Below are 26,028 nucleotides of genomic sequence, written 5' to 3'. Positions count from 1 at the left end.
TTTTTGTATTAAATCAATTTAAACTATTAAAATGGTGAAAAAGTGTTGCGTTTCTACTTGCAAAAGTGAATCCTATGGTGGTTGCAATATATCGTTCCACAGGTTAGCTAATAATAACATTTTCGTAAACCAAACAACTAGGGTGCCCATGAATTCTTGTAACGAGTCAAAATATGGGTGATGGATTTTAAAACTGTTGTACTATTGTTATGGCTTCCCAAAAAATGAAGAAAGGCGATATAAATGGCTCGGCAGTCTATATATGAAGTAGAAATACAAAAAAAAACAGTCTTCACTTCGAATCTTCCTGCTTTTATACTGCTAATTTCCGCTAATTATTAAAAGTTTTTATTAGTATCTTAAGGTCACAAACTGCGTAAGTTAAAACTTTAATACTAATCTGTGTTTAATAATCTTAGCAAATTCGGATTTGTCTCACATAGCTTAATCTCAGAGTCACCCTATTAGAAAGGGACAGACAGCCTCCGTACTAACTGTTTCACTCGGCTCGTTTTTTGGGTTTATATGCGCAGTCCTGTTTACTAATATTATGTCTATGGTCAAGATGCTTCCTGGCTAATTTGGTTTTGACTTGACATTGACATATTTTGGAAATGTCAATATTGTATTTCATGTCATTCGTCTCAAATTATTAATCATCGTCTAAAATATTTGTAACTTTGTAGAAAAATAAAGGAAAAGTAAACAAATGAAATTTTACAATGGATAGATTTGAATACATTGAAGCGCGTCTATTTGATGGTGAAAATTACCTCAAACGTGATAAAAATGTGAAGATTTACGATGGTGATGATAAGGTTGTTTATTTGAAGCTATTATTCAATACATTATTGTTGTCACTGAATGTAGAATAAACCTTTCTTGAGAGCTTGATGATTTAACCTGCCCCTATGTTGTCCCTTAGCTTATAACTTAGTCAAAATTTGCTGTGTTATATCTGAGTAAGAAATTCAAAGTTGGTACTCATTTTATTACTTACCATTTATTTTTAGACGCAGTTTACTGATGGAGAAGTAGTGTTAACTACTCACCGAATTTTATGGGGAAAGCCTGGAGATATTCCTAAAGGATTAGTGTGCCTCTCATTACATTTATACTATGTTTTCTGCATTGAAGAAGAGAGTGGTGGTGTGTTTGGTCTTGGTGGGCCCAAGAGAATTATATTACATCTAGGGCCTGCACTACCAGGTAAATGTAACATCCATTCCACTTTCTGTTTTTAAATGCTGTGTAAAATGTGACCTTACAATCTACCTTACCTACTTTTAATGGTACTTCATTATTATTGATTCTGTCCGAACCCTTATTATATAATTACATAAAACAGTGCATATCCAGTGAAGATTATACGACTTAACTCATCAATTATTTCCAGGTAAAAGACCAGGCCCTGCAGTAGCCAGCCCATTTCACTTTGTGAAATTTTCCTTCAAGGATGGTATTGATCAGGCTTTTTACAGAGCCCTTACTGATGCTGTTACTGCTAAAGCCTGGGAGAGACCTACTCCCCTCTCCTCTCCAATAAGTGCCACTAGTCCAAATGCATCACCAAAGCCATCGGTCGCACCAGTCAATTCTAAGATGAGATCAGGAATAGTTGGCATTGAGAGAAGCATAGAGGAACAACATAGAGCAACTGATCAAAGCATTACTGTAGCATTTCAGGATTTAAGAAAATTGATGGAGAAGGCTAAGGATATGGTTGCTATTTCGAAAAATATTTCTAATAAGATCAGGGTGAGGAAATCTATTTGGAACGTTTAATACTATTAATACTTAATTTCGTATTTAACTATGTAAATATCTTTTCACTTTTGAAATGATGGTATTACAGGATAAACAAGGTGACATTTCAGAAGATGATACAGTAAGATTTAAAGCCTACTTGATGAGTTTAGGTATTGATGATCCAGTTACCAGAGATGCATTTAGATCTGACTCAGACTATTATCTCGGTCTTGCACAACAGATCTCTGATATGATGGTTGCAGTACTTATGGTGAGTTATTTTACTGCGAATGTATAATAGGACCTCTTTTTCGGAGGTAAATAATGACTGACTAACATAAGCATTTTTTTTTCATAAACAGGATTGTGGGGGTATCATGTCATTGGCTGATGTTTGGTGCAGAGTAAACAGAGCGAGAGGTCTAGAACTCATCTCCCCTGAAGATTTACTGAATGCCTGCAAGTGAGTATAAATTGTTATTACTACATTGTAGCGCGGACCTTGTCTATTGCCCCTCCGCGCCCCTCTAGGTTAAGACGCGCGCCGGCTCGCTACCGAAATTAAAAGTGGAACAGCCGCGCAGCTTTTGCGGCGCGCGCGGAGAGCCGACAGAGCACGACTAACCGCGAAGCACGACGCATGCGCTCCGTTGTTGACGGACGCCCGCGTCGCTCGCGTGCCGGTGCTTAAGCTCCCTAGTATTATATAGTTTTATTGTGTTTTGTGTGTACGGATTATACGTTTATTTTACCACCAATCTTTTTTTCAATAAAACTCGGAACGAAGCCCAACTATAACATTATTTTATGCAAACAGATAGTGTTGCTCTATAAATAACTCACATTTTTATGATAAGTGATTCAGTAACTTTAACTACAGCAAATATTTGTAATGTCCCATTTCATAAAATAAGTAGCTAACTTCTTCAGACCAGTATTATCAATATTTACATACATATTTTATTTCAGATTGTTACCAACCATTGGAGCTCCTATGTCTCTAAGAAAGTTTCCCAGTGGTGCATGTGTCCTTCAACTTAATAGTAACAGAGATGAAGAAGTTGCTAAAACTACTTCTGAATTGGTAATGTTGATTATTAACTTATATCTATAGCCAGATTATCACACATTCTGTGAAGGAATAGGCCTTCAAATCAGTCTAAACTATAATAAAGTAATAATAATATCTGGAAAACAATTTTGTGTATAATATTGAAGTTTTTAACCATATAAATGTTTTATAATATGCCTAATCATTTCAGCTTGAAGAAAATGGTTACCTCACCCCTGTGAAGTTGTCACAGATTGCAAATGTATCAGTGCTGCTAGCACGAGAGCGCCTTTTCACGACTGAACGCCTTGGCATGGCGTGTCGAGACGAATCCATTGAAGGCCTGGCATTCTACCCCAATCTCTTTTTAAGAGAAGCCTAATAGTAATAAAATAATATATGAATTGTTAGTTATAATGTATAAGAGCTAATTAATGAAGTATTTCCTAAAGAAAGGTATTTTATTGAATAAAAAACACTTCTCAAGCACATACAGGTTTTAATAAAATTTAAAAGCATGGCTTTCAAGTTCACAAAAGCTAGCTTCATGGTGAAAGTGACAATCTATTAAGTTCATACTTATAGCACACCTTATTAATCCATCTATAAACCTTCTCTCAAAATATGCTCAATCTTACATCAAAGATAAATACAGTTTCATATTCTACATTATTTTCTAGCACAAGATAATATGATAAAAAACATTTTGTAGTAAATATTAGACCCTACATAAAAATATATACTTTTAGATATTAAACCACAAAATCGGGATTGTAAGTACAAATATAGATGCAAACCTTATATCAACATTTTCTCATAAATACAAAAATAAACCTAATTTTAAGACAATTCAAAAAGCTATTTAGACATGTTACGTTGAGTGATCACAGATACATCAAACACAAGCAGTTATTATATTTTGATTGCAACATCTGCTCTTATGATTAATTAATTATGTAAGATTTTATGCACTTCTAAACCTACATACGTAATACATGCATAGAACATGAATTTTAATACTGTATCAATGACACTAGCCTAAGCCAAACAGCCATAAATTAGCATGAAACCAAAATGTGCCAGAAATAAAAAAAAATACTATTCTACAATTTGTGTCATCTTCGGAATGTGTATCAAAGATAGTATTTAATACTCTATTGCACTCTTGAAATCCTTTGGTAAATGGTCTTGCATACCACAACGCTCCCAAGCTTTAAAGTCATCTAGTGAACGAATATTTTCTACAAAGCATTCAACTCCTCTCACAAATGGCAGCAACATTTCATCATTTATGGTTTCAGAGAGACGATGCAGAAATGCTATATTCTTGGCCAGGCTGTCTTTGATCTTTGTAGCTAGTGGACGTTCAGTGCACTCCAACACACCAAGCTGTAAAATTATTGCAGGATTTTATTATGGTTGTTCTCAGCAACAAAATACGCCTGGTATAGTTTATGTATTAACACTTACTTTATCATCAACCACTGATTGCTGCAACCCAAGATAAAGATTCAGACACTCTGATAAACTCTTCACCTTATCTGGCAAACGCCCAGTTTTGTTCCTGGTAATGAGAAGATCACCAACCTGTAAATAAGTTGAAATTTTAAAATATACCTTTGTATCTCACTGGTGATAATATTTGAAATGTGGAAGACTATAATGACATGGTTAATGTCCAGTTGTGGACCTAAAGTGAATCTGGTAAGAAAATTACATGGATTGTCGTTCAACTTACCTGGGTGTCGAATACTGAATTCAACTTGACAACGTGCTTGTGAAACAAACAGTCTGATATATTCCTTGAATTATGAACAATCTTTTTTGGTGTCTCACTTTCTAAGAGTTTCTTTAATCCAGCATCAAATGCATGATATTCCATAACTTTGATGTCGAAAATGTAAATCTGATGGGGAGTAGACAAAACCAAGAATGGCATTTTACATTTGCGTCCCATGCTTGCACCATCAGTGCTCAAGCCAATGTAATTGTACTGGTTCAAGTCTTCCAATGCTTCATGAAAACTCTTATCAACTTGGTTGATATAAATATACTTTTTAGATGTCTTTATGATTTCTTCACATTCCTTTTCTGATATTTTTAAATGCTTCTGTTCATTAGGCTCTTTAAGTTTAACAATATCCCTTATATCTGAGTCATAATAGTGTAGTACACCATCACTTAGGTCTCCTTTAGGTGAATCCTTAACATTGTAAAGAGAAATTTTAGACTTATCATTAGTCATACCATAAAACCGGCCTTCATATACTTCACTGTTCTTGGTATGAACCTGTAACAGTTCACCTTTCATGTATAAGTTGTCCATTGTGATGAGGTCGTCGGTATGTGTGTATTAAAATATTTTAGTCTTTTTTGACAGGTTTCACAGGTTTGTCCGATTTCTCCGTATCAGTATACGCTTTGAAAATATAAAGTCCTAGGGTTAAGTGCAGCACCACTACCGCAACTACAGCCGAGTATACACTGCTCGTAATTGGCTCTAGACGTAAAATTCCATCAAATAGGACACTCTTTGCCGTAAAGAACGAAAGTACGGGTACCACGATAATGATCAGGCAGTATTTTATCACCGTCTGAAAAACTTGGAAATCGGGTAGTTCCTGAAAGCAAGTAATGATTTTTTGTCACACAAGAAAAGCTTGTTGATATTTTTATCATGTTTGTCTGGCATTTAGTTATGTACTTACATTTGCACGTCCTTCAATCATCATAAAATGAAAAGAAATTAAATTAAAATAAATTAAAAGAAAAACTAATTTCTCCAGTCACAAGCTGCATCGGTCACAAGAATGAATGAATGATACGAATGAAAGAATTGATTTTTCCATACAGATAATAAATCTAGGTCATAGAAAATGAACGAATGGTTTTCAACAAACCAAAAAGATACACAAACTGTTACGAAAACATTAGGCCATGTTCCAGAAGCAGCCAAAGCAGGAGCAGGAGCACCCAGCTATTGCTGCGCGCTTGTGTGTAATAAGAACTCACGGGACTCACATTGGTCCACTCATCGACCCGTACGGTTGTTTCGTACCGACGACCTCCTTCACTTCTTCTACCTACTTTTCCGAAGTTAGCTGCTAGGACATTTACTACTGCGCAAGCGCGAGGCGTCAAATGGCCTTCGGAGTTCGGAAAACCAAAGTTATTTGACGGGAACTTTAAAAACTTATACATACCATAAAATTTTCCCCTTCATATTCAGCGAGGGAAAAGTGGTCATCATGAGATAGGTAATATAAAACAGCGGTGCAAAGGTTGTCCTGTCTTGTATACTCTGCTTACCCTTTGATTTTAGTTATTGAATGGTAAAGAAGGAGATCCTTGAAATAAACCACATTTTTTTTTCAGAAAAAGTTTTTAACTCTTTCCCAGTGACAACATTTTCGCATCAATCATCATTGTTGCCTTTACGCAACGCAATGGTACCTTGAGTAGAACAAATGGTGACAATCACCAACATTCGATACCTACATTATATATTCAAAAGTCCCTCTAATGAATATCACCACGATATCTAGATACCTTTTGTATGTGGACATTATGCGCCTCTCGAGTCGAGATCAAGTTTAATTAGGAATCCTAGACTCCACTATCTTTAAGTTAGACTAATATTTAACTTTTAATTAACTACAAAGTGTTTTATTCACCATTTATCATAGTGTTTTAATCTTGGCACAGTTTAACACTTTCGCTACTTCACGGTGCCTGCTCATGAATGGATGATGAAAAATTGTGGCGGGGACATAATTATCATAATAAGTCCTAAAGAATATAAATATTTGACGCATCGGTTAAAAATCATCACACACATTTCAATCATGTCATTTTGAATAAGTTTCTATAATTCCATTGCAAATAAAAAAATGTTGAAAGTAAAATCGGGATTTCTTTTGATGTGCTTCATGGGTTTTGTAAGTATTATGTATTAATAACTAAATATTTACTTCATTAGATAACTTATTTCTTTTGGTTAGCAATAAGTCTTTTAATTTAAATTATAACAGTTTTGCGTTCGTCCCACAGATCGTGTCAAATAGCACTTTAATTGACTTTAATGAAGTTCAAAAAAATATTTTACAGTGGAAGAACCAGAATTTACTCAATCTTAGCGAGGTTAGATCTTACAAACCTATTTAATGCTCTTTAGTTAGACCTTTTACTATGTGTAAGTTATACTTTACATTATCCCTTATAATCATCATTATTATCAGATTGGAGTTACAACCAACGGCGGTTTTGATTTTAGTGATGTGAAGAATAAAATATTGCAATGGAAAACACAAAAGCTCGCTGCTTTATGTCCATCAAATGGGTAAGATTTAATATCATCATTAGAAATGTGCGTATCATTACTGTTGCAATAAGTTAAGCTTATCTGATTTCAGCCAACAGCTACAAAATCTATTAAATATTGTGTGCAGTACAGCACAACCTACTAACGTTACTCTAAGAGATGCTTGCATTACTTGCTTTTCGCGTGTTACTTCAATGGCCGAGGTATGAGGTACAAGTCATATTATTTTGATAAAACGTATGATTGATGTGGTATTGGCCATAGCTACTACATGAGAGATCTGGTAATTAATGTTTCAGGGTCCTCAAGAATTAAATGCGTTAAGCGTTTGTGCTGTTCAGTATTTCACAGGCTCATACGCAGCATGTGCTACAGCTTTAATGGTAAAAACATTTTTTTTTAACTTTGGTATGTAATTGCTCTTTTTAATGGTTCGTAAAGATTAATTCTGGGCATTTTGATATTTTCAGGCTCTGTCTACATCGGCGTTAAATGTTCAACCATCAGGGTGCTTCATGGGTTATTGTGACTTTGTCCGTTGTCTTAGAAGAGCGAATTCTGTAAACTTGGTGTGTGTTATTTTCTGATAACAACAGAAATATATTTAATTTATATTATTAAGTAACATTATTAGAGTTAATTATATTTTCAGATTACCCAGTGCACTCGTGAAGCAAGAACGGGTGTGAACATAACACTGGATGCTGATAACGTCCGATTTTATACAAATGTTACTTCTTGTATTTTAGCTAAATCTCGATGTGGCTCCTTTAACCCCATTACTGGGGAGCCTCAACTTCCTGGCTATACTTCATCGGGAACAAGAGTCAGTAACGCTCTTCAAATTGCAGAATCAGGAGAACTACGGGTTATTGCGTTTTCTGCTAATACTCCTGTCAGCAATTCATTTTGTACAATAACTCCAAATTTAACACAGTCTAGTTGGCTCACAAATGTGTGCTAACTATTGCTGTTTTTAAAACTAGATTATCTTTTGTGTACCTAATAAAATAATTATATATATTATTATACGAGCCGTTTTTAACTGAATGAATGAAGTTTTTGCCATAGTCTTCGAAAATAATCAAAATGTCATTTGACCTGTGTCACATTTTGACTGCCCTATAGTTATATGTCAATGGACTGCCCTTGCTTCTTCGTGACTTCTGACAGCAAATGTCAATTTATTTCAACTGAATGGTGTTTTGCAAAGTTTAAAATTACGAAAAAAGTAATTTAATACAAAAAGAATTCAGCTGTACCTTTTGTTCGTATATTTTTTGCTGTAGAAGTATATTTGCAGATTCGTAAGTAACAAATTGAGCCATTTTCATTAAACAATATTCGAACTTTATTTCGGGCCGGGGTCTGTAATGTTTTTCTGTCTGTAATGTATTTATCGAAAGTAATTTTGCTTAAAAGTACTATGTAAATGTTTGTCATGACTAGAGTGACAAGAGTTTCTAAACATATACAGGTTTTCAAGGGCTTTTTAATAGCGGTTTCGCATACAAATATGCGTGTTTACTGTTCTTTGCTAACTGGTAGTGCTAACTGCTCCTAGCGAAGATTGCATCTTTCATAAAGATTCATACAAGATGTTGACCTGAACATCTTTAAATCTGTAAATAGGTTTATATTTAATCCTTATTTCAACAATATGTCTTGAGATTGCAATAATGTTACATTAATAAAATTGTACTCTATCACCAACATTGAGGCATTGTAAACGGAATAAATGTATAAAAAAAGACTGAATGTAAAATAAAATAGGTAGAAACATATATTTTTGGTGAATTTATTGTTCTACCACCTTATAAATAAAATATTATTATATGAAGTTATTTTTTTTACTTTATGTATAGTTCAATGATTGTCTGATATGAAATTTAGCTAGAGCAAATTGTTTAAGGTCAATAGATAAGATAACATACAACTGTAATTTTGTAGTGCTATTGTCTTAGAAACAAATAACTGATTCTCTACGGGAAATCAAATTGCAATATTTTTCTGCATCATTAATTAATGCAATTAAATCACATTTTTCTTTCTATAGCCTTGAATAATATCTATACTAAAATATAAAGAGGAAATAGTTAATCATTGATTGTCCGGTAGAACTGAACTGACTTGATAAATTCTTTCACTCTTTAAGTTACACAATCCCCAGGTGACAGGCTATATTTTGCCCATGCTAGAACACGAGAAAGTAATGGATTACAAGATTATAATGTAATTAGAAAGAATAAAGAGATGAAAATAGGTACGCATTACCATTACCATTTTAATACCTGTTGTGATACAAAGGACAGAAAAACACATGAGTTAATTCTTAGATTTATTTTCTGAAATGGCTTTACAAAACTTGGCTTTAACTGATTTAGTTTTCTTTTTCACTTTCTTTGTTAATTGAATAGAATTGTCTGAGTCGGAGTTGTCTGATATAATATTGGTTTTGGCAATATGTTTTTTTGACTGCACAGCAGTTGTTACAATAGCTCCCTTTTTAAAACGTGATTTAGCTTGTCTATTTTCCGCAGGCCCCGCTTTTTGGGTATTTCTTGGAATATCCGTAAAACTAGTGTTATTTTGGTAAGGAGAACTTTCAGACTTGTTTTTTAATCTGGAAATTACAAAGCATTATATTTTTCATTATGTAAGTTAATTACCAAGAATTGAGATGGTACGACTAATACTCACTTCCCCTTTTTCTTCCAGGGTTTAGGTAATTTATTCATAGGTTCTAAGATTTCATTCATGGAATTTGGCACTTTTAGTGTAAGCTTTTTTGTTTTTGATTTTTTCTTCTTTTTGTCATCCTTTACTTTCTGCTGTTCCCCTTCAAGTTCTTCTAATTTTTTGGAGCAGGACCTGTTATAAACAATGGAAATATTATTTTCAAATTGTAAAATGCAGAATAATCATCAATAAGTTGATGAGTCTCCGCTCAAAATAGCAACCGCTGCAATTGTTAGTTCATTTAAGCAATCATTCAATCAATGACTCTCTCGCTCTGACTATTTCTGTCTCATTGACCCATTCAGAAATATAGTAATTACCTCAATAGAGCTTCACTATCAGTGAAGTATGAATTCATGGCAAAACTTGATATTCCCCATGACAATGGACCTTTCTCTTCACTTTGCACACCAGTCCATACATTTCTTTTCAGTGTAGTTAACTTTACCTGTAGCTCAGATGGCTGATTACTTCGAGTTTTAATCTCAGATAAGCACCTAGAATTTAGAAAAGGATTACCACACAATGTATGATGAGAGCGAATAGATGTTGGGTGTTATGCTAGAGTAGTGGTCTACTAAGGCCATCCTCCTTAACATTTAAGGCATTAAGAACAGTAGTGTCATACTTCGCTGGTGGCAGTCGCTTGAATTGATGCCATGATGCAGGATTCAGTCTCGGTTTCTCTATTGTTTCATTAAACATTGATACACTTCGTGGTCTTCTACATTTTAAAGCCTTCTCGTGATCCGAATGGTAGGGAGAATCACTTGTCTGGAAAATTTGAATGTTTGTTCAAAATATGAAAATAAAGTTGGATTTATAAATTGCGTGGCAATTTATATTCATAGTTAATGAACTGTGAAACAAGAACGAGCATTGAAACCTTGACAGAATTACGCATTATTTAATTGAGTTTAAAGATGGAGCATGGAAAATATTTTCATAAAAATACTAGCTGATCCCGCGAACTTCGTACCTATCGTTTAAACCTTCCCTGGACCTCTACAAACATTTTAAAACCAAAAAAAGCCAAATCGGTCCAATCAGTCTCGAGTTTTAGTGAGACTAACGAACAGCAATTCATTTTTATATATAAGAAGAAGATATACGAAATGTATATTTACCGGTGCTTTTATAATTTTCAATTCAGGTGGCATCTTCTTTTTTCGTCTAGGCTTAACTTTGGCTGAAGAATGTATCAATTTTTGAACTCTCCTCATAGGACTCTGGTTACCGTCGTAAGATTCTGCATCCGATGACATATCCGTCATTGCATCTGATGTTAAATCTATCGTAGCTCTCGATACCTGATATGAAAATAAACATTCATTCAGCGTTATTGTTTTACATTAGTCTTACGACTAAATAATTAACAGTTACAACCTGTAATGTCTCTCGTTTTGTTTTCTTTTTCTCGATTCTTTTCATCTTTTCTAACCGAGGCCTTGGCTTTCTAGGTTTCTGAAAAACACAATTTACGTAATACCCAATTACTCTGTCACGAATTGTCTATTTTTTTTATTAACAGTTCAATTTCGTCACTGTCTTACCTCGTTCAAGTTTTTGTTGATATCGGGGAAAATAGGCGAAGGCGGTGGTGCAGGCTGTTTAGTTGATTCTCGTCTTCGTCCACCTTCCGAACTACTACTTGATGTGTCTCCTTCATCACTGCAATGGATTTTATTTATCAAATATTCTCAATCATATTCTTCGTATTAATTATAGTGAAATCAATAATTACCTAGAGTAATCTGACAAGTCTATATTAGTTGGTTCGTCTGCATTTGATCCTTCTTTTAAGAGTCTGGTGACAATTTTTGTTCTCAACCTTTCTTTGCTAGGGTCTTCATCGCAAAAATCTAGCAATGTTTCGCAAAATGTTCTTCCTAAACTTTCATAGTCTTGAACAGAAAAATGTGTAGACATTCTGCTGCCTAATTCGGATCCTCCGAAAGAAGCTTCCATAGTATAGCTGTTGGAAACTCCTAACATCCAAACCACGACACGGCCAGTACCCTCTTTACTACGTTGTATCCTGAATTTGCAGTTTTCAAAAGAGAACTGTAAATTAAGATTTATTGAAGAAGATTTATGGAATATAAATCTATTTATACATAGAATATCTATTTATACATAGAATATTATTTAAATATAATGTGTACCTTATCAGCAGCATTTTTATGAAGCATCAAAGGAAATACTTGCTCTTGCAAACGTTTATCAGAGGTTTTTCTGCTTTCACATCCATAAATGAATATGTTGTGTTTCCGAGAATGTGCATGAAGATCTACATACATCGCCACACCACATTCCTCCTGTAGCCTGACATACATACAATAATTGTTTAGTGAATAACAGTTTATTTTCCTCCTCATAATGACCATTAAATGTTTCACGCTCCTTACCAACCTCCTTATCATCACTTTGGTATGCCAGACTGGTGGATATGTTTCCCTTATAACTGTTCGATATTGTCTATTCAAATCCTTTCCAGTCAGTGAACAACGATTGTTGCCAACTATTACCTGCAATAATGGAAAATTTCTGTTTGATATCGCAATAGTTGACACAATTACCTATAGAATATTAAAAATATTATCACTTACACCATCTGGATTCAGCATTGGTACTAATTTGAATATGAATTTTTCTCTCAATTCCCGAGCTTGATTTGAGTCTCCTGTTAGATAATCCATAAACCCTTTCATCATCCATGACGAAGGGGTTTCGCCCGGATGTACTCTGGCAGTTATTACTACAGCTTTCTTTTTCTAGTATGATAAGAAGTTAGTTAACATTTTTACTTATTCAGTTAATAAAAATAATATAAAAATCTTACCTTTTGCTCTGCTTCACAAGAACTTGGTGGGGCAGTTACAGTTAGATAATATACATTATTCCCAGCTAAAGTTCTACAAAGAAGCCTGAGTTTTGCATAAGTTGATTTGACTGGGTGTGATTGTAATTTTGATAGATATTCTTGCAGATCAGAATATGTGTACGGATAGCAATGTGCAATGTACACCGCGTCGTCTGTGTGTGGGAATTCTATGTTAAATGTTAATGTGTAACTCGGAAATTGCTCTTCTTCTTCACACCTGCAATAAGACAGTATTGTAGTCTAAAGACATGAGACTGAACCTCGAAGTTACGGATATATTATAATACTTACGTTGAATCATTTTTGTAGTAAGCTATGTTATCGCCGCATCGCCGCCATCCGATCGAATGCAACTGTGCGTCCTTGGTCGAGTATAATAGAGGTCGCATGCCCTCATTGTACAAGCTTTCGGCTTTTGATAGGTTCACTATGGAAAATCTGTAACATTTTGCGTGTGTATAATTTTTTTAGGATACAACACGTAACGTTCGGTAACCATGCAATTGGTATTACCTGTATGTCATTTGTTTTTTTGTATTCGTGACTCTAAAATAGAACCATTGCATGTGCCTATTCGTGTAGAGGTCAGTACGAAGATGCAGTTCGTAATAAGCAGATGTTATGCGTATTGCTTTTGCTAAATTTCCACTTTCGAAACGAGATTCAAATCGTAGCTCATCCTCACCTCCGGCTGTTGCACACGCTGATAAAAACAATCGAGACCCTCCTACTGTTGAGCGACTAAACTGTAAGATAGACGAGAGATCAGTGACTTTTATTTGGAATAAGCAAGAGGATGTTATTACTTACGTAGTTGACGGCGCTCATGGGATAATATTGGAATATCACAGTCCCAGCGTCTTCACCGACTGGTTGTGGTTGCAGTTCTTTTCCCGATGAAATATAATATGGTTCTGGAGATGCTGGGCTCCATATAATATGTTGTATTTTTTCTTCGACAACCTGGTTGAAATCAGTTACTGAGCACATTATACTGTCCTTCTTGATAATTTCCCATTTACTCAGATGATGTCCAATTTACATTCGAGTCATGAGTTTTGGGTCTAAGTTATACAATTAGGCTGATGAGTAACAACATGAAAAGTCCAAATATATTTCTAAGATAAGCAAAACATGCACTCACTTGACATTCTGTTGGCCATCGAGGTGCTTGCTGAGGACAGTCGAGTTCTTTTGGAAGTGCAAATAAATCCCTTGGTTCTTTTAGTTTAGCAGTTGTCCGAAATGTCCTTATGTCTGTATTTATTTCCAACTGATTCGTTTTGATATTGTTTTGAAGAAAGTTCGATATGAATGTCCCTGTTCCAAATAAAAAGATTCATTTAGTTTTGTTGTCGCATAAAAATGCCTAGTCTTCTAAATATCAGTGGTTTCAATTCCACGCGTAAGAGGAAACATGATTTCTTTAAACAGTTCATCATGACCTAATGAGTGCTGACCTATTCCGGCACAATCAAGAAATTTCGTAGAACGTTCATGTCAGGTGCCGAATTTGACCTATTTCACGATGATTCACAAATAACATCATTAAGCACGCGAGACCCGTCGACGAATTGGCTTTACCGGATATGATGTAAGGCTCTATTTCGTTATTTGAAAACAGCGTACAAGAGCACGCGACAACTATTAAAGTTAAAACCCAATATTTATAGCATTCTTTATCGATATTAAACCTACTTCTGAGTACCTACTCTAATAGTGTACCTATTCCGATCATAAAATTGATTTTTCAAAATACTCGATTTCGTTTTTCACTCCTAAATTATAGATATGATTTTAAAGTTACTAAAGTTTTAGTAAACAGACAATCATATAAGTTAAATTAGCGTTTTCTACACCGCATTCAAAATACCTATGATAATTGTTAAGAATTTACCTTTACTGCATATTGGAAATAACGAAGCCTGTAGCGATTTAACTTGCTCTATGTCAGCTATGAACAAATCGTTTTGCATTACAGGATTTATCGAAGGAAGTGTGAGCGTTACCGTCGTGTTCTCAATGTACTCCTTGCTTTGCTCTTCTCTTTTAATCATCATTATGTTTTCTTGAGAGCTTTCGAGTTGTTTCCACCATAACATTATAAAAAGTTTACAAACTGATACATTCGTTAGCACAAATTAATCTTTGTCATGTGTATTTCTATAATCGGCGATGTCGAGCGTTCCGTCACCATGGCTACACAAATGTTTGAATGTTAGTCGTCAAGTTTCAATTTTTGGCGTGTAACCTGGTGGGTTGCGCGGCGCTCCGAACTAAACTGACGACATCAAAAACAGGGGTTCTCGCTTTCGGTTATTGGAAGACGATTGCCCCAGTAATGTCATGCTTCGACCGTATAAACCTTATCAGGTGATTGGTGACGTCAAATGGTTACTCATGCAAAATTCAGAATTATGGAAATTTCGATGTTGGAAACCTTTGATAGAGGTCAAATTTTGATTTGATTTATAGTAGCTTTACAGGGGGTCCACTTGATGGAAGTTCATGAAAATCATGACTCACGGCTATATAGGAAATTTTATTGCTTGGATAAGTCTTACATTTTTGAACTAGGCTTTATAGATCAATGATAAAATAAAAAATATTAGTAATGGAAGGTGAAATAGTTGAACGATTTCTTGGTATAGAATCATAAAAATAAGACGATTAACTAAATTATAGAAAATAAAATAACCACTTAAATACCTTGATCGTTGTCATTGGAAAGTGTTTCATTATCCGGAACAGCATCTAAGTCTTCAGTCTCATGCTCCATCTTGATAAGCTGTCGATTCAAATCACACTTCGCGTAATACCGTAACTTCTCATCAACATAAAATGCACATTGTTATCGGATTACGTAGGCGTGTGCCTGTCTGGGGTGCTTAGCTGTTATAAATTCCAGCCGGCTCCTCAGTCTAGACTAGTCTGCCTGTGGTTAGCTAGAGGTATGGAGTCAGCTTAAACAGTACACATTATCACACAGGTACAGGTACATGAACTAAGAGACGGAAGTAGACGATTTAGTTTTATGCTAAACAGAAATATTGGAATACATGAGTAAGCTTAATTAACTTTATCTTTGCATGGATTTGCATTCCGGCAAACTGAGTTCGATTACTTGTTAAATAGTTCACCGTGACTGCGTGATAACGTTTCTGCTGAAAGCTTAAAAGGTGACTGCACTTCTATGTAGCCAGGTGGTAACTTGTGGGGGTCGTGTGGAAAACTTCGTAGGTAACTGATGGCCACTGTCATGGCAGTAAACTTTAGCGCTCACATAGAGTTTCCTTCGAAGTTTGTTGTGACATGAATATCGAGATCATAATCTGCACTGGTTAAGTGTTCGAACAAAACTGAAAATAACAGATATTGTTTAATCAATATAGGACGACAAAAGCTGTTATTTAAGTTAGTTAATGTGAGATTTGCATGGGATTCCGGATTCCGGAAATATTTCATGTCGCTCTGTCATGTATCGTGTTGTTTTCACTCACATGTAACAACTCCTAATGTTAGCTATTCGTATGCAATAAATGCTTTTATAATAGTCTGGTCACTACACATTTTTTCTATACATCGTAAACTGAACAGGAGAAAACAAAATTCCTCTGTCCAGTTTCTCGGATATCTTCGATTTATGTTTATGTCGGAAAGCCGTCTTATTCTTGCGAGTCTAAAGTTCAAATGAAAGTAAAAATGCAAAACTTTTTTTAATGGATAGTAAAATCTGGGTATTAGGAGTTCCCATTTTAAATAACTTCACTCACCCCGGGGGTATGTTTGCGTGGTCGTCAATATTGGGCTAAAATATTTATTGCTTTTCTATTGTCTGTCTTTTATATCATTTTCCTTTTTCGGTAAGCCATATTCGGAGAAGTAATGGCTCGATTACTGAGAATAATGTTGCTACTTACTATTAGTATCGTGATGTCTAATTTAGTTTTTCGGAACTTTGGAAGTACTATAATTGCCTACCTAAATCAATTGCTCCTAGGTACCTAAATAAGCGAACATCCAGTATAGCAAATACTTCCTTCCTTTTATTGACCCTTAAAAGGAATCTCATTTCAGAGAAAGTTCGTGCCAAACTAGTTCCAAACCGGTTTCCAACTATATATACATTCTGAAAACCTAAGAAGTATTTTCTTATGGCTTAAGGAAGTCCGTTATCTAAATAATAATAACGAATATACTAAATATCTGTAAAAGCAGTAACCTAGATATAAAAGATAGTACACATAGTACAAAATTCTATAAAGGGTTTATGAAACACTTGAAAAAGCTATACACAAGAAGGTTGGCGTAAGTACTCCATAAAGTTGTTCGAGGAGTTGCCAGGGCAACCAGTTAAGTTGAATCGATCCCATGCCACTGAATACTGTATTCGCTGACTTGCTGGGTGAGATTTATTCTTTCTATGTATATTTTTTTAATTAGCTATGTGTTACATTTATGTTTTCGTAAAAGATAATAATCGTTTTTATTTCTGTATCTTAGGCACGTAGTTAATTTGCGATGCTTTTTTGAAAACAGTTTTTATTTATTTACGATAAGAGAAGATGTCTATATAGCTACCAACATCACTTTTTCCATATGCGTTTTTCTCACACTATTAAGTAAAGCGGAGTACATTATTGCTCGATGCCTTTGCTTGATGTGATTCAATAGACATTTTATGAAGCAATTTTTATCCACAAATATCCAAAATAGAATAAAACAGATAACAATCGCCAAAATGGGCTATAAAAGAAATATAAGTCATGAACTCACGCTATAAAATCTATATAGCATGGCAATACCTTGAATTTCATACAGGAATGAATTTTAAGCAGTGCGCAAAAAAAAACTGGGGGTCCAGAATCGTTAACAGAACATATCTGCATCATCAGTAAAAATTTTTTTTTCATTCTTTTGTCCGCCCTAAAATCAGCAAAATATGGATACCAACTATTCGTACGCGCGCCGAGCGGAGCTCGCGTCGGTAAACCGGTTTCGCGTTGCCGCCGTGCATACTATGACGACTGTGACCGTACTATCGGTTACAAAATAAACATCTTTAGATATCAATAACTTTTCTTTTTTGTACTAAAACACTACAAAATAAAAATATACGTATCTATAAAACTTATTTAAGTAACTATAAGTTGACAAAGTTTGCGCACTGGATAAAATTCATTCCTGTATACACGATATGAAACAACGAATTCTTACTGAAAATTCTTGCAATCTGAAGCAACAAAATTCGAACTGTGTTATGGGATCCACCAATACGCCATAAAGTTGTGTATTTTCTATTTCATTTCTCTCCCATTTTAGCAACACAATTACTTTTTACATGCTAATACAAAACTCCGAAGATTTGATACCACGAACCCTTGCAAACACGGAAGGAAGTTTATTGAAAGTTTTCTGAGCGCGATGTCTGTCTCGTTTAGACATAGTTTCTACCAACTAGGTATATTTCCATTTCGTATGTCATGTTGAATCAGTAAATAAGAGATTTAATAATGCTCTGATGCTAAGAGCCAGTGCTTGGCTCATATTCTTTTTTTTCATGGATTGGTGTCTCTATTATCGCCTATCACGATAACGATGCCGATATTCTACTTAATTACGTTTTTCAATTAGGTGCAGATTGTTCACTTGACAAAGAGGGAACGTGTGAACTAACTACGGTTCTTCTAAGGGTTGTGGGGTGACTGGCCGGGCCTTGGCACTGCCTGGCGCGGATCGATTCGCTCTAGACGGGCAATCTTATTGTCTTTTGTCATTCATCAATCGCTTGTGGGCTTTGTTCTTTATGTCTTCTGAATATTCATAGATTTTGTGACATCTACTCTACGAGGCAAAGGTTAATAGAATTGGTAGTAAAATGATACACGGTATATTGAACCACATATTTTTTAGAGAATAGTAGCTATAGTTACAAATTTACGGTCTTTCGCAGTGTCGTGAAGTGAGTTTCCCTATTGCGCCTTTATGCGAAAATAATATTGCAAACTCGTAAATTATACTACTGGATAGGCATACATCATGAGCAAAATGGAAACGTTGATTTGAACAAACGATTTAATTTTTTTATGCTTACATGATTAATATTATCACAGATAACTAACGTGCTGTATTATAAATCTGTGCTCTCAACCTTAGCAGATGTTATTAGTTAATAACAATAAAATTATCAGCTTGATCCCAGTTTCCGCTTCGATTTTCGATTACCTTCCATCCGCGGATCCGCTATTCATTTTTCGATGGCGTACGTGGGAATAATTATCGATTAACAATGAGAAATCAATTTGTTTCCCTTCCTACGTCGATATGAATTGAAGTGCGAAGTAGTTTTGTATCGTCAGATGTTTATTTTACTCATATTCTTTCGGCTCATTTTGCGTGGGTAATAAACATGTATTTTCCAGAACTCAAAAGTTTTATAGAAATATTTAGACTACGGTTATAATTGTATGATAATGAAGTGTGCTATCCGAAAGTAGAAGTTATTGTGTCATTATTCCACATAATGTACTTCGTTTTAGGAATATCAAGACTTGTTACGAGGTCAAAAACTTTCAACCATTCCGGCTCCTACTTTTTCGAGATTGATTAAAGTTAAACAACAATATAAATTAGAATAGTAACAGGTTTAGTTTGAACATTAGGAAAGTTTTGGTAATGGTTAATACTGTTAGGTACCTTGAACAATGATGGAGGTTTAGTCAGAAGAGAACTTTATGTTGAAGTTGATACAGGCGTTTTTATTACTTGTCAGATCTACAGCTTTGCTATATCCGATAATATAAACTGGCTACAGTTTCTACAGGTACGCCTTCGCCTATACAATTTATTGTAGATAGGTCCAACTTTTCAATCCGGGTATTTCCCTGTAGATACATAATTAGTTAAATGTTTTTTGTTTACAGATATAATAATCAACAACAATGGGGCGAAAAGTGACGGTGGCGGTGACGACGCTGAACCAATGGGCGCTCGACTTCGAAGGAAATATGAACAGGATCCTGCAATCCATACAGGAGGCCAAAGAAATGGGAGCGCTGTACCGCACTGGACCAGAATTGGAAGTATGGTAAGAGTCGAAAAAAAAAAATCTCCGAAAGAATGGATATATTTTAGTATATTTTATTGTCTTTGCTTTCAACTGCCTCATCAACGGGATTCTCTTTTAGCGATTACAGTCTGCTACATAGAATTTCGTATTTCTTGCAGTGGATACAGCTGTGAAGACCACTTCTACGAACCAGATACATACCTTCACAGTTGGCAAGTTCTAGCCGAGCTGCTCAAATCACCGACCTGCAAAGACATGTTGATAGACGTTGGTATGCCCGTCCAACACAGAAACGTTCTATACAACTGTAGGGTAGCGTTCCTGAACAAAAAGATACTGCTTATTAGACCAAAGATGTTGTTGTGCGAAGATGGGAATTATAGGGAAACTCGCTGGTTTTCACCTTGGACCAAAGTAAGTAGTCCTGACTTTAGGCCTGATTATTTTAACATGTATAGTGCTTTCCACATTTTTTTATGGCCATTCTTATGACAGTATTGTATTAAGAGTCCATCGAGTCATGTAAAATAGCTGTGCTTTGTTGCTTGGGACAATTTATTTCTTAAGGATGTATGTAAATATTATTTCTAATTGCTCTCAAAGGAACGACAGACTGAAGAATACTATTTACCTAGGATGATATCGGCGATAACGAACCAGTCGACTGTGCCTATTGGAGACGCAGTCATTGCTACTAAAGACACGTGCATAGGTTTCGAAATATGTGAAGAGTTATGGAATCCACAGAGGTAAGATCATTTATTTGAGAACACAGCCACGCACCGTATATTGTAGCAGATCAGACCTACTGAACTATAAGACTTTTCTATTTAATTAATGGCCATTAATCAATAAGTTTTTTTTTATTCCTACGTTAGTGAAGTTTTTTTAAAAATTTTATATTTTTTTCGATTCTAGTCGCCACATCCCTCTAAGTTTAGACGGAGTAGAAATTATAGCGAATGGCTCAGGAAGTTACATGGAACTCCGCAAGGCTTACGTCACAGTGGACTTGGTCAAGAGTGCGACGTTCAAAAGTGGGGGCGCGTATTTGTTCAGCAATTTGCGAGGTTGCGACGGACAGAGGATCTATTTCAATGGCTGTTCCTGTGTGGCTGTTAATGGGGAGATCGTTAGTAGGGGACTGCAGTTTGCCCTACATGATGTGGTTAGTACTTTTGTTGCTGCTGAAATTAAGCACTATAACGCATTTATTAGTGTCTACTCTATTTATCCTAATTTGTTCTGTGATTCTTTTTCGTTTCCTCAGAATTTAGATCTTTCATATTTCGATACGTGTGTGCTTAGGTATCAATGACCTGGCAATTTTTGTGTTATGATAACCTTAATTTGTATTGAACTTAATTATTCATAACAGTAAAACTTTATTTCAGGAAGTAGTAACAGCGACGATCGATCTCGAAGACATTCGTTCCTACCGTACACAGATTCGCTCTAGATCTCACTTGGCGGCCTCGAACCCGCCTTTCCCTCGCATCACAGTAGACTTCGCGCTTTCAGATGACGATGACGTATATCTCACGACTAGTCCGCCTATACAGTGGCAGTATTTAACGCCGGAGGAAGAGATTGAACTGGGTAAGTATAACTACCATAGGCTATGTGTTTTCTTTTCACGAACTATCAAAATTCTAAAGTAGCACTTACCACTTCATGAACAAATTCAACACTTTGCTTGATTTCATTGAAATGCTGATTTGAGGGCCCTGTTTCTCTATCTATTAACTATCTACAGTTCTTGTCAAATACATAACTTGGCCGCTCTTAATTTTATTCAAAAAAAGGCACCCATTTGATGCTTTCGAAGTAGGCATTTACTGGCAGTCAACCGTAGTCCGGCAATGTTACTTGACGAGATCTGTATTTTTCCCAATTGAACTCTAAGCTCTTTAATTTCAGTGTAAATACTCGGAAATAATCAATCTATTCTTCTCAGGTCCCGCTTGTTGGTTATGGGATTACCTGCGAAGGTCCGGCCAGGGAGGATTCTTCCTACCTTTGAGCGGCGGCGTAGACTCAACCAGTACCGCTTGCATTGTGTTCTCTATGTGCACGCAGATATGCGACGCTATACAGAAAGGAGGTTTGTGACACTATTTCGATATTTTTTTATTTCTTGATAGAATATTTATGATTCAAATATGAATAGAATAATTTAATAAACTTGATGAAAATATGCTTTTTAAACTAATTTCTATATTGGGGTCCGCGCCACGAAAGAAATCTAAAAGATGCGACACTAATGTCAATGCCATTGCTTAGTAATTACATGCAAATATAAATAGTTCCACTATTCTCCACTGAACCTGGTACTCTACAAAACAATTAGTAAACATAACAATTTTTTATTATTTACAGAAAGTCAAGTATTATACGATGTTCGCAAAATACTATGTCAGTCAGACTACACTCCCTCCGACCCTATGGAACTGTGTAACAGATTGCTGGTAACATGTTACATGGCCTCAGAGAATTCCAGCCAGGAGACTAAACAAAGGGCGTCACAGGTACTTTTATATTCATGTAGAATGTCTTTTCTCTTAGTAAATGATAATATATGTATAGTTGTCGGGGTTACTTCTATTTTGTATGAGTGTCAAAAGCACTATTAAAGTACAGCGGGCTATCCCTCTCCTATAGTATAAAACAGCCCAGATTTTAAATCAATTGGTCTCGTTATGCTTTTATTAATGTTGTGTTATTTAAGTAATGTCTGTAATTTAATAGATATTTTTCTTGTTTTTAGCTCGCCAGTGAAATCGGTAGTTATCACTTTCCCATTGTGATTGATGCAGCAGTGAGCGCTGTCATCGGTATTTTCACAGCGGCCACTGGCTTCGTACCCAAATTCAGAACTAACGGTGGTTGTCCACGACAAAATCTTGCTTTGCAAAATATACAGGTAAGTTCCTTACAATATTACATTACCTGAGAAAAGGTATTCGATTTAAGGTAAATAATATACCTATGTATTTAAAAATTGCATCTCTTATTTTGAGCTATGATTGTAAGAAAAACTTTAAAAAATCTGACTGAACCCGTCCCTGGGGTCTTTCTGGAACAATTTTGTACCAAGGCCGCTGTAACTCTTTCGAAAATCCCATAGCTTCGGACCTTATAGAGACCTTAAATAAAGAATAGGTATAGAATATTCTAGTTAATCTTTTTCCTATACAGGCTCGTCTCCGCATGGTGCTATCGTACTTATTCGCACAACTAATGCTCTGGGTGCGAGGCCGGCCGGGCGGTCTTCTAGTACTTGGTTCTTCTAACGTTGACGAAGCATTACGCGGATATATGACGAAATACGACTGCTCTAGCGCCGATGTTAACCCCATTGGCGGTATATCGAAGACTGATCTGAAATCGTTCCTGCAGTATGCTAAGAATAGGTGAGGTTAAGATCTTTTTTGTTTATTTAAAGTTCAGATGGAATAGCTTTATTGTCCCTATCAAGTTATCCAATTAATGCGCCTCGTATGCGCACTGTTTGATTCATATACCAACTTCAGAATGGGATGAATTTGAGTTACGGAAAATAATAATAAGATCTTGGCTATAGAATTTCAAAATGAAACCCAAAAATCGCGTTGGCGGTGGTTTTATCTAGATGATGTTTTGGACCGCCCTATTGATGTAAACTCATGTCTTAATCCCGACTACACTTTGACACGATAGCAACCTGCCAGAAGTTATACTTATCACTCTACTCATATTGCAGGTTCTTTTTACCATCCCTCTCAGAGATCCTACAAGCACCGCCCACAGCTGAGCTCGAGCCTCTCACCGACGGTCAGATCACACAGACAGACGAACAAGACATGGGCATGACCTACGCCGAACTATCGGAGTTCGGCCGACTCAGGAAAACTCAGCACTGTGGACCTTTCAGCATGTTCCACAAACTGGTACATACTTGGAGCGATAAGTGTACGCCGCAAGAGGTGAATGTCGTTTATGTATTTATTTTTTGCGATGAGTGTTATTTTGTTTCTATAATGGGTATAAAATAAAAATTGTGGTGATTTGTTTTTATATTTAGGCTAGACAAACTACTTAATCATAGTCTCTATTGTTCTTTTCACATAGAATTTCAAAGACATCAGTCCGACATAAATCGACATTAGGGCTTTACTCGAATAAACCAGATTCTATTGTTGCCTTAGTTCTTACTAAAAATGTATTTTTATTTCGCAGGTGGCCGAGAAAGTAAAGCACTTCTTCCGTTGCTACGCTATCAACCGTCACAAGATGACCGTCCTAACTCCTTCGTACCACGCCGAGACATACAGTCCCGACGACAATCGCTTTGACCATAGACCGTTCTTGTACAGGGTGCATTGGAACTGGCAGTTCAAAGCTATCGATGACGCTGTAAGTTTAAAAAAGGAACAGTCGTAGTGGCCAATCAGCATCCATGTTTCTTTAGTATCAAAATAATGTTCTAAATTATTCAAGTGATAATTTTTGTTTTTGTCATGCGTGTGTTCTTATATAGTACCACATAGGCATTTGTTTGCAAGTATTCTTTGTTTCGTTAAATTGTCGTCGCTGTTATAAATGTATGGTATATTGCTTAGCATTGTTTTTTTAACGCTTATGCTGACTGTACAGACGCATGTTATATTGCATAATTTTTGTTTTCTATAGCTTATGAAAACCATCTTGCTAAAAGATATACAACTTCATGATGCTACTTCAGTATGTAGTCAGTTATATATTTTATTACAGATCAGTTTGATTTTCATGTAATTTACTTTATATTACCAGGTGGCGCAAATGTCCAAAGACAAGCGTGGATCGAACGATCGTCCTCAAGAAGCCAAATTGAGCAGTGCATCGACTTCCAACGTGAACTCACACTTCATGCGAGGCGATAGGAAAGGTGTTCTTATATAGTCATTTTAATTGATTCATTATTACGGCACCCTAATTACGTATTACAAAATTCTTCTCACTCAAATTTTGACAGTTCACTGACGTAATAAACGTCAGTATAAGAAATAACAAAATTGAAATCTGTTCCTAGAAGAATGGCAATTGTTTTGGCCTAATTTACGGAATCGGGGTGTTCCTATGCAGTTGGAACTATATTATGATGTATGCTGACGTTGCCTTGGTATTTATTGTAGGTAGCTTAGCTCAAATATATAGTTAAGTAGATCGAACTTTCCTTTGAAGGAATAGTTGTAAACTCTTATGCCATTAGACATATAGCTAAGATGCTGGTTATGCTTCAAATGTCTACCTAATATTATAATAAATATGTATGTATTATTGTAAACAAAAAAGCCGCAGCTAAATTTTTAACATCACTGTGTCGGTCGCTTCAAAATAGTTTCTTAACCGTAGTTATAATGCTGAATTAATCAGAAAGTGCATATTTGAAAATCTGTGCGTTGCTTTACAAAAAAGACAATAACTAGCTTTAAAATAATATACGTTTTATTTGCTATGAAAAATGATGACCAAATTATCTGCCTTATTCTATTTTCATACTGAGAATACATATCTTTGAGATAAATCCGTTTTTCTTTGATAATTGAATAAAATATGTGCCTTATTTACTGAAAGAACACTATTCAGTTCCTTTAAAATGTGACGATTTAAGAATTATTTGATAATCATTATTTTTTATGACGAGCTTATTATTTAAATAATTATTTTAAGACATAACGAAGAACACAAACTAGTGTAGATGGCTTAGCCGCATAATTAGTTATTAAGGTATTGTTTTCCGATAAATTTACGTACAAATAATTGTTAGTATTGTATTTAATATTGCTACAATAAATTGCTGTTACATTGAATTGTTTTTTTACTGGATAAAGGATAAGGCTCGAATGTTGCCAGTGCACAAGAGTCAGTTGCTACCAAAGCTTAGAGGTGCTACGAAGCCAGTAAGATCGAGAAACCGCTGTCAAGTATTGGTTTATTTCGGCTCACAAGTTTTACACATTCGAAAACGCGTGCAACGTCGGAGCTCAACTAAGAAGTAGAAGTAAGTAAAGTACCTACATGGTTATTATTTTTAAATGTAAGTACGCGTACAATATAGCCCAAGAACCAGTGACCGCCAGCCAATTGTATGAACCGTACTATTACACAGTTAAGTGTTTTTTTATATCTTCCAAAGCTAGCGTTAACTAACTTGGTAGTAGTCTGCCATTCATGCCAACTGTAAGGTATGCACA

At 35.5% G+C, this 26,028-nt stretch overlaps 6 protein-coding genes across 6 annotated transcripts; 3 read left to right on the top strand and 3 right to left on the bottom strand.

The window, feature by feature from the left end:
- The first annotated feature begins 624 nt into the window (after positions 1-624).
- On the top strand, positions 625-3,289 carry LOC124632380 (vacuolar protein-sorting-associated protein 36). The gene is made up of 7 exons (XM_047167202.1): positions 625-818; positions 1,014-1,209; positions 1,397-1,758; positions 1,856-2,020; positions 2,112-2,212; positions 2,719-2,833; positions 3,012-3,289. The coding sequence occupies exons 1-7, from the start codon at positions 723-725 to the stop codon at positions 3,180-3,182; spliced, it is 1,206 nt and encodes a 401-aa protein (XP_047023158.1). The 5' UTR covers positions 625-722; the 3' UTR covers positions 3,183-3,289.
- LOC124632381 (piRNA biogenesis protein EXD1-like) lies at positions 3,280-5,126 on the bottom strand. Its single transcript, XM_047167203.1, has 3 exons — positions 4,539-5,126; positions 4,271-4,387; positions 3,280-4,189 (listed from the first exon to the last, which is right to left on the bottom strand). Exons 1-3 carry the CDS (start codon positions 5,124-5,126, stop codon positions 3,947-3,949), a joined length of 948 nt encoding a protein of 315 aa, XP_047023159.1. The 3' UTR covers positions 3,280-3,946.
- A 37-nt stretch (positions 5,127-5,163) lies between these two features.
- LOC124632382 (vacuolar ATPase assembly integral membrane protein VMA21 homolog) lies at positions 5,164-5,639 on the bottom strand. The gene is made up of 2 exons (XM_047167204.1): positions 5,509-5,639; positions 5,164-5,421 (listed from the first exon to the last, which is right to left on the bottom strand). Exons 1-2 carry the CDS (start codon positions 5,530-5,532, stop codon positions 5,164-5,166), a joined length of 282 nt encoding a protein of 93 aa, XP_047023160.1. The 5' UTR covers positions 5,533-5,639.
- A 1,772-nt stretch (positions 5,640-7,411) lies between these two features.
- LOC124632734 lies at positions 7,412-8,132 on the top strand. Its single transcript, XM_047167685.1, has 3 exons — positions 7,412-7,504; positions 7,592-7,690; positions 7,774-8,132. Exons 1-3 carry the CDS (start codon positions 7,412-7,414, stop codon positions 8,083-8,085), a joined length of 504 nt encoding a protein of 167 aa, XP_047023641.1. The 3' UTR covers positions 8,086-8,132.
- Positions 8,133-8,280: 148 nt separating this feature from the next.
- Positions 8,281-25,644, top strand: LOC124632549 (glutamine-dependent NAD(+) synthetase). Its single transcript, XM_047167421.1, has 13 exons — positions 8,281-8,428; positions 19,668-19,831; positions 19,972-20,227; positions 20,417-20,562; positions 20,732-20,981; positions 21,208-21,412; positions 21,771-21,917; positions 22,193-22,341; positions 22,581-22,736; positions 23,012-23,226; positions 23,556-23,778; positions 24,032-24,208; positions 24,605-25,644. Exons 2-13 carry the CDS (start codon positions 19,686-19,688, stop codon positions 24,731-24,733), a joined length of 2,199 nt encoding a protein of 732 aa, XP_047023377.1. The 5' UTR covers positions 8,281-8,428; positions 19,668-19,685; the 3' UTR covers positions 24,734-25,644.
- LOC124632622 (cytosolic carboxypeptidase 2) lies at positions 9,447-14,846 on the bottom strand. The gene is made up of 17 exons (XM_047167516.1): positions 14,642-14,846; positions 13,889-14,064; positions 13,555-13,707; positions 13,258-13,490; positions 13,036-13,182; positions 12,703-12,961; positions 12,470-12,634; positions 12,273-12,388; positions 12,026-12,185; positions 11,605-11,924; positions 11,414-11,531; positions 11,247-11,324; positions 10,988-11,170; positions 10,489-10,634; positions 10,181-10,357; positions 9,822-9,992; positions 9,447-9,744 (listed from the first exon to the last, which is right to left on the bottom strand). Exons 1-17 carry the CDS (start codon positions 14,844-14,846, stop codon positions 9,447-9,449), a joined length of 3,105 nt encoding a protein of 1,034 aa, XP_047023472.1.
- Positions 25,645-26,028: the final 384 nt, after the last annotated feature.

Source organism: Helicoverpa zea, chromosome 8 (genome assembly GCF_022581195.2).
Source record: "Helicoverpa zea isolate HzStark_Cry1AcR chromosome 8, ilHelZeax1.1, whole genome shotgun sequence".
NCBI lineage: Eukaryota > Metazoa > Arthropoda > Insecta > Lepidoptera > Noctuidae > Helicoverpa > Helicoverpa zea.
This window is presented reverse-complemented; position numbering and strand designations above follow the sequence as displayed.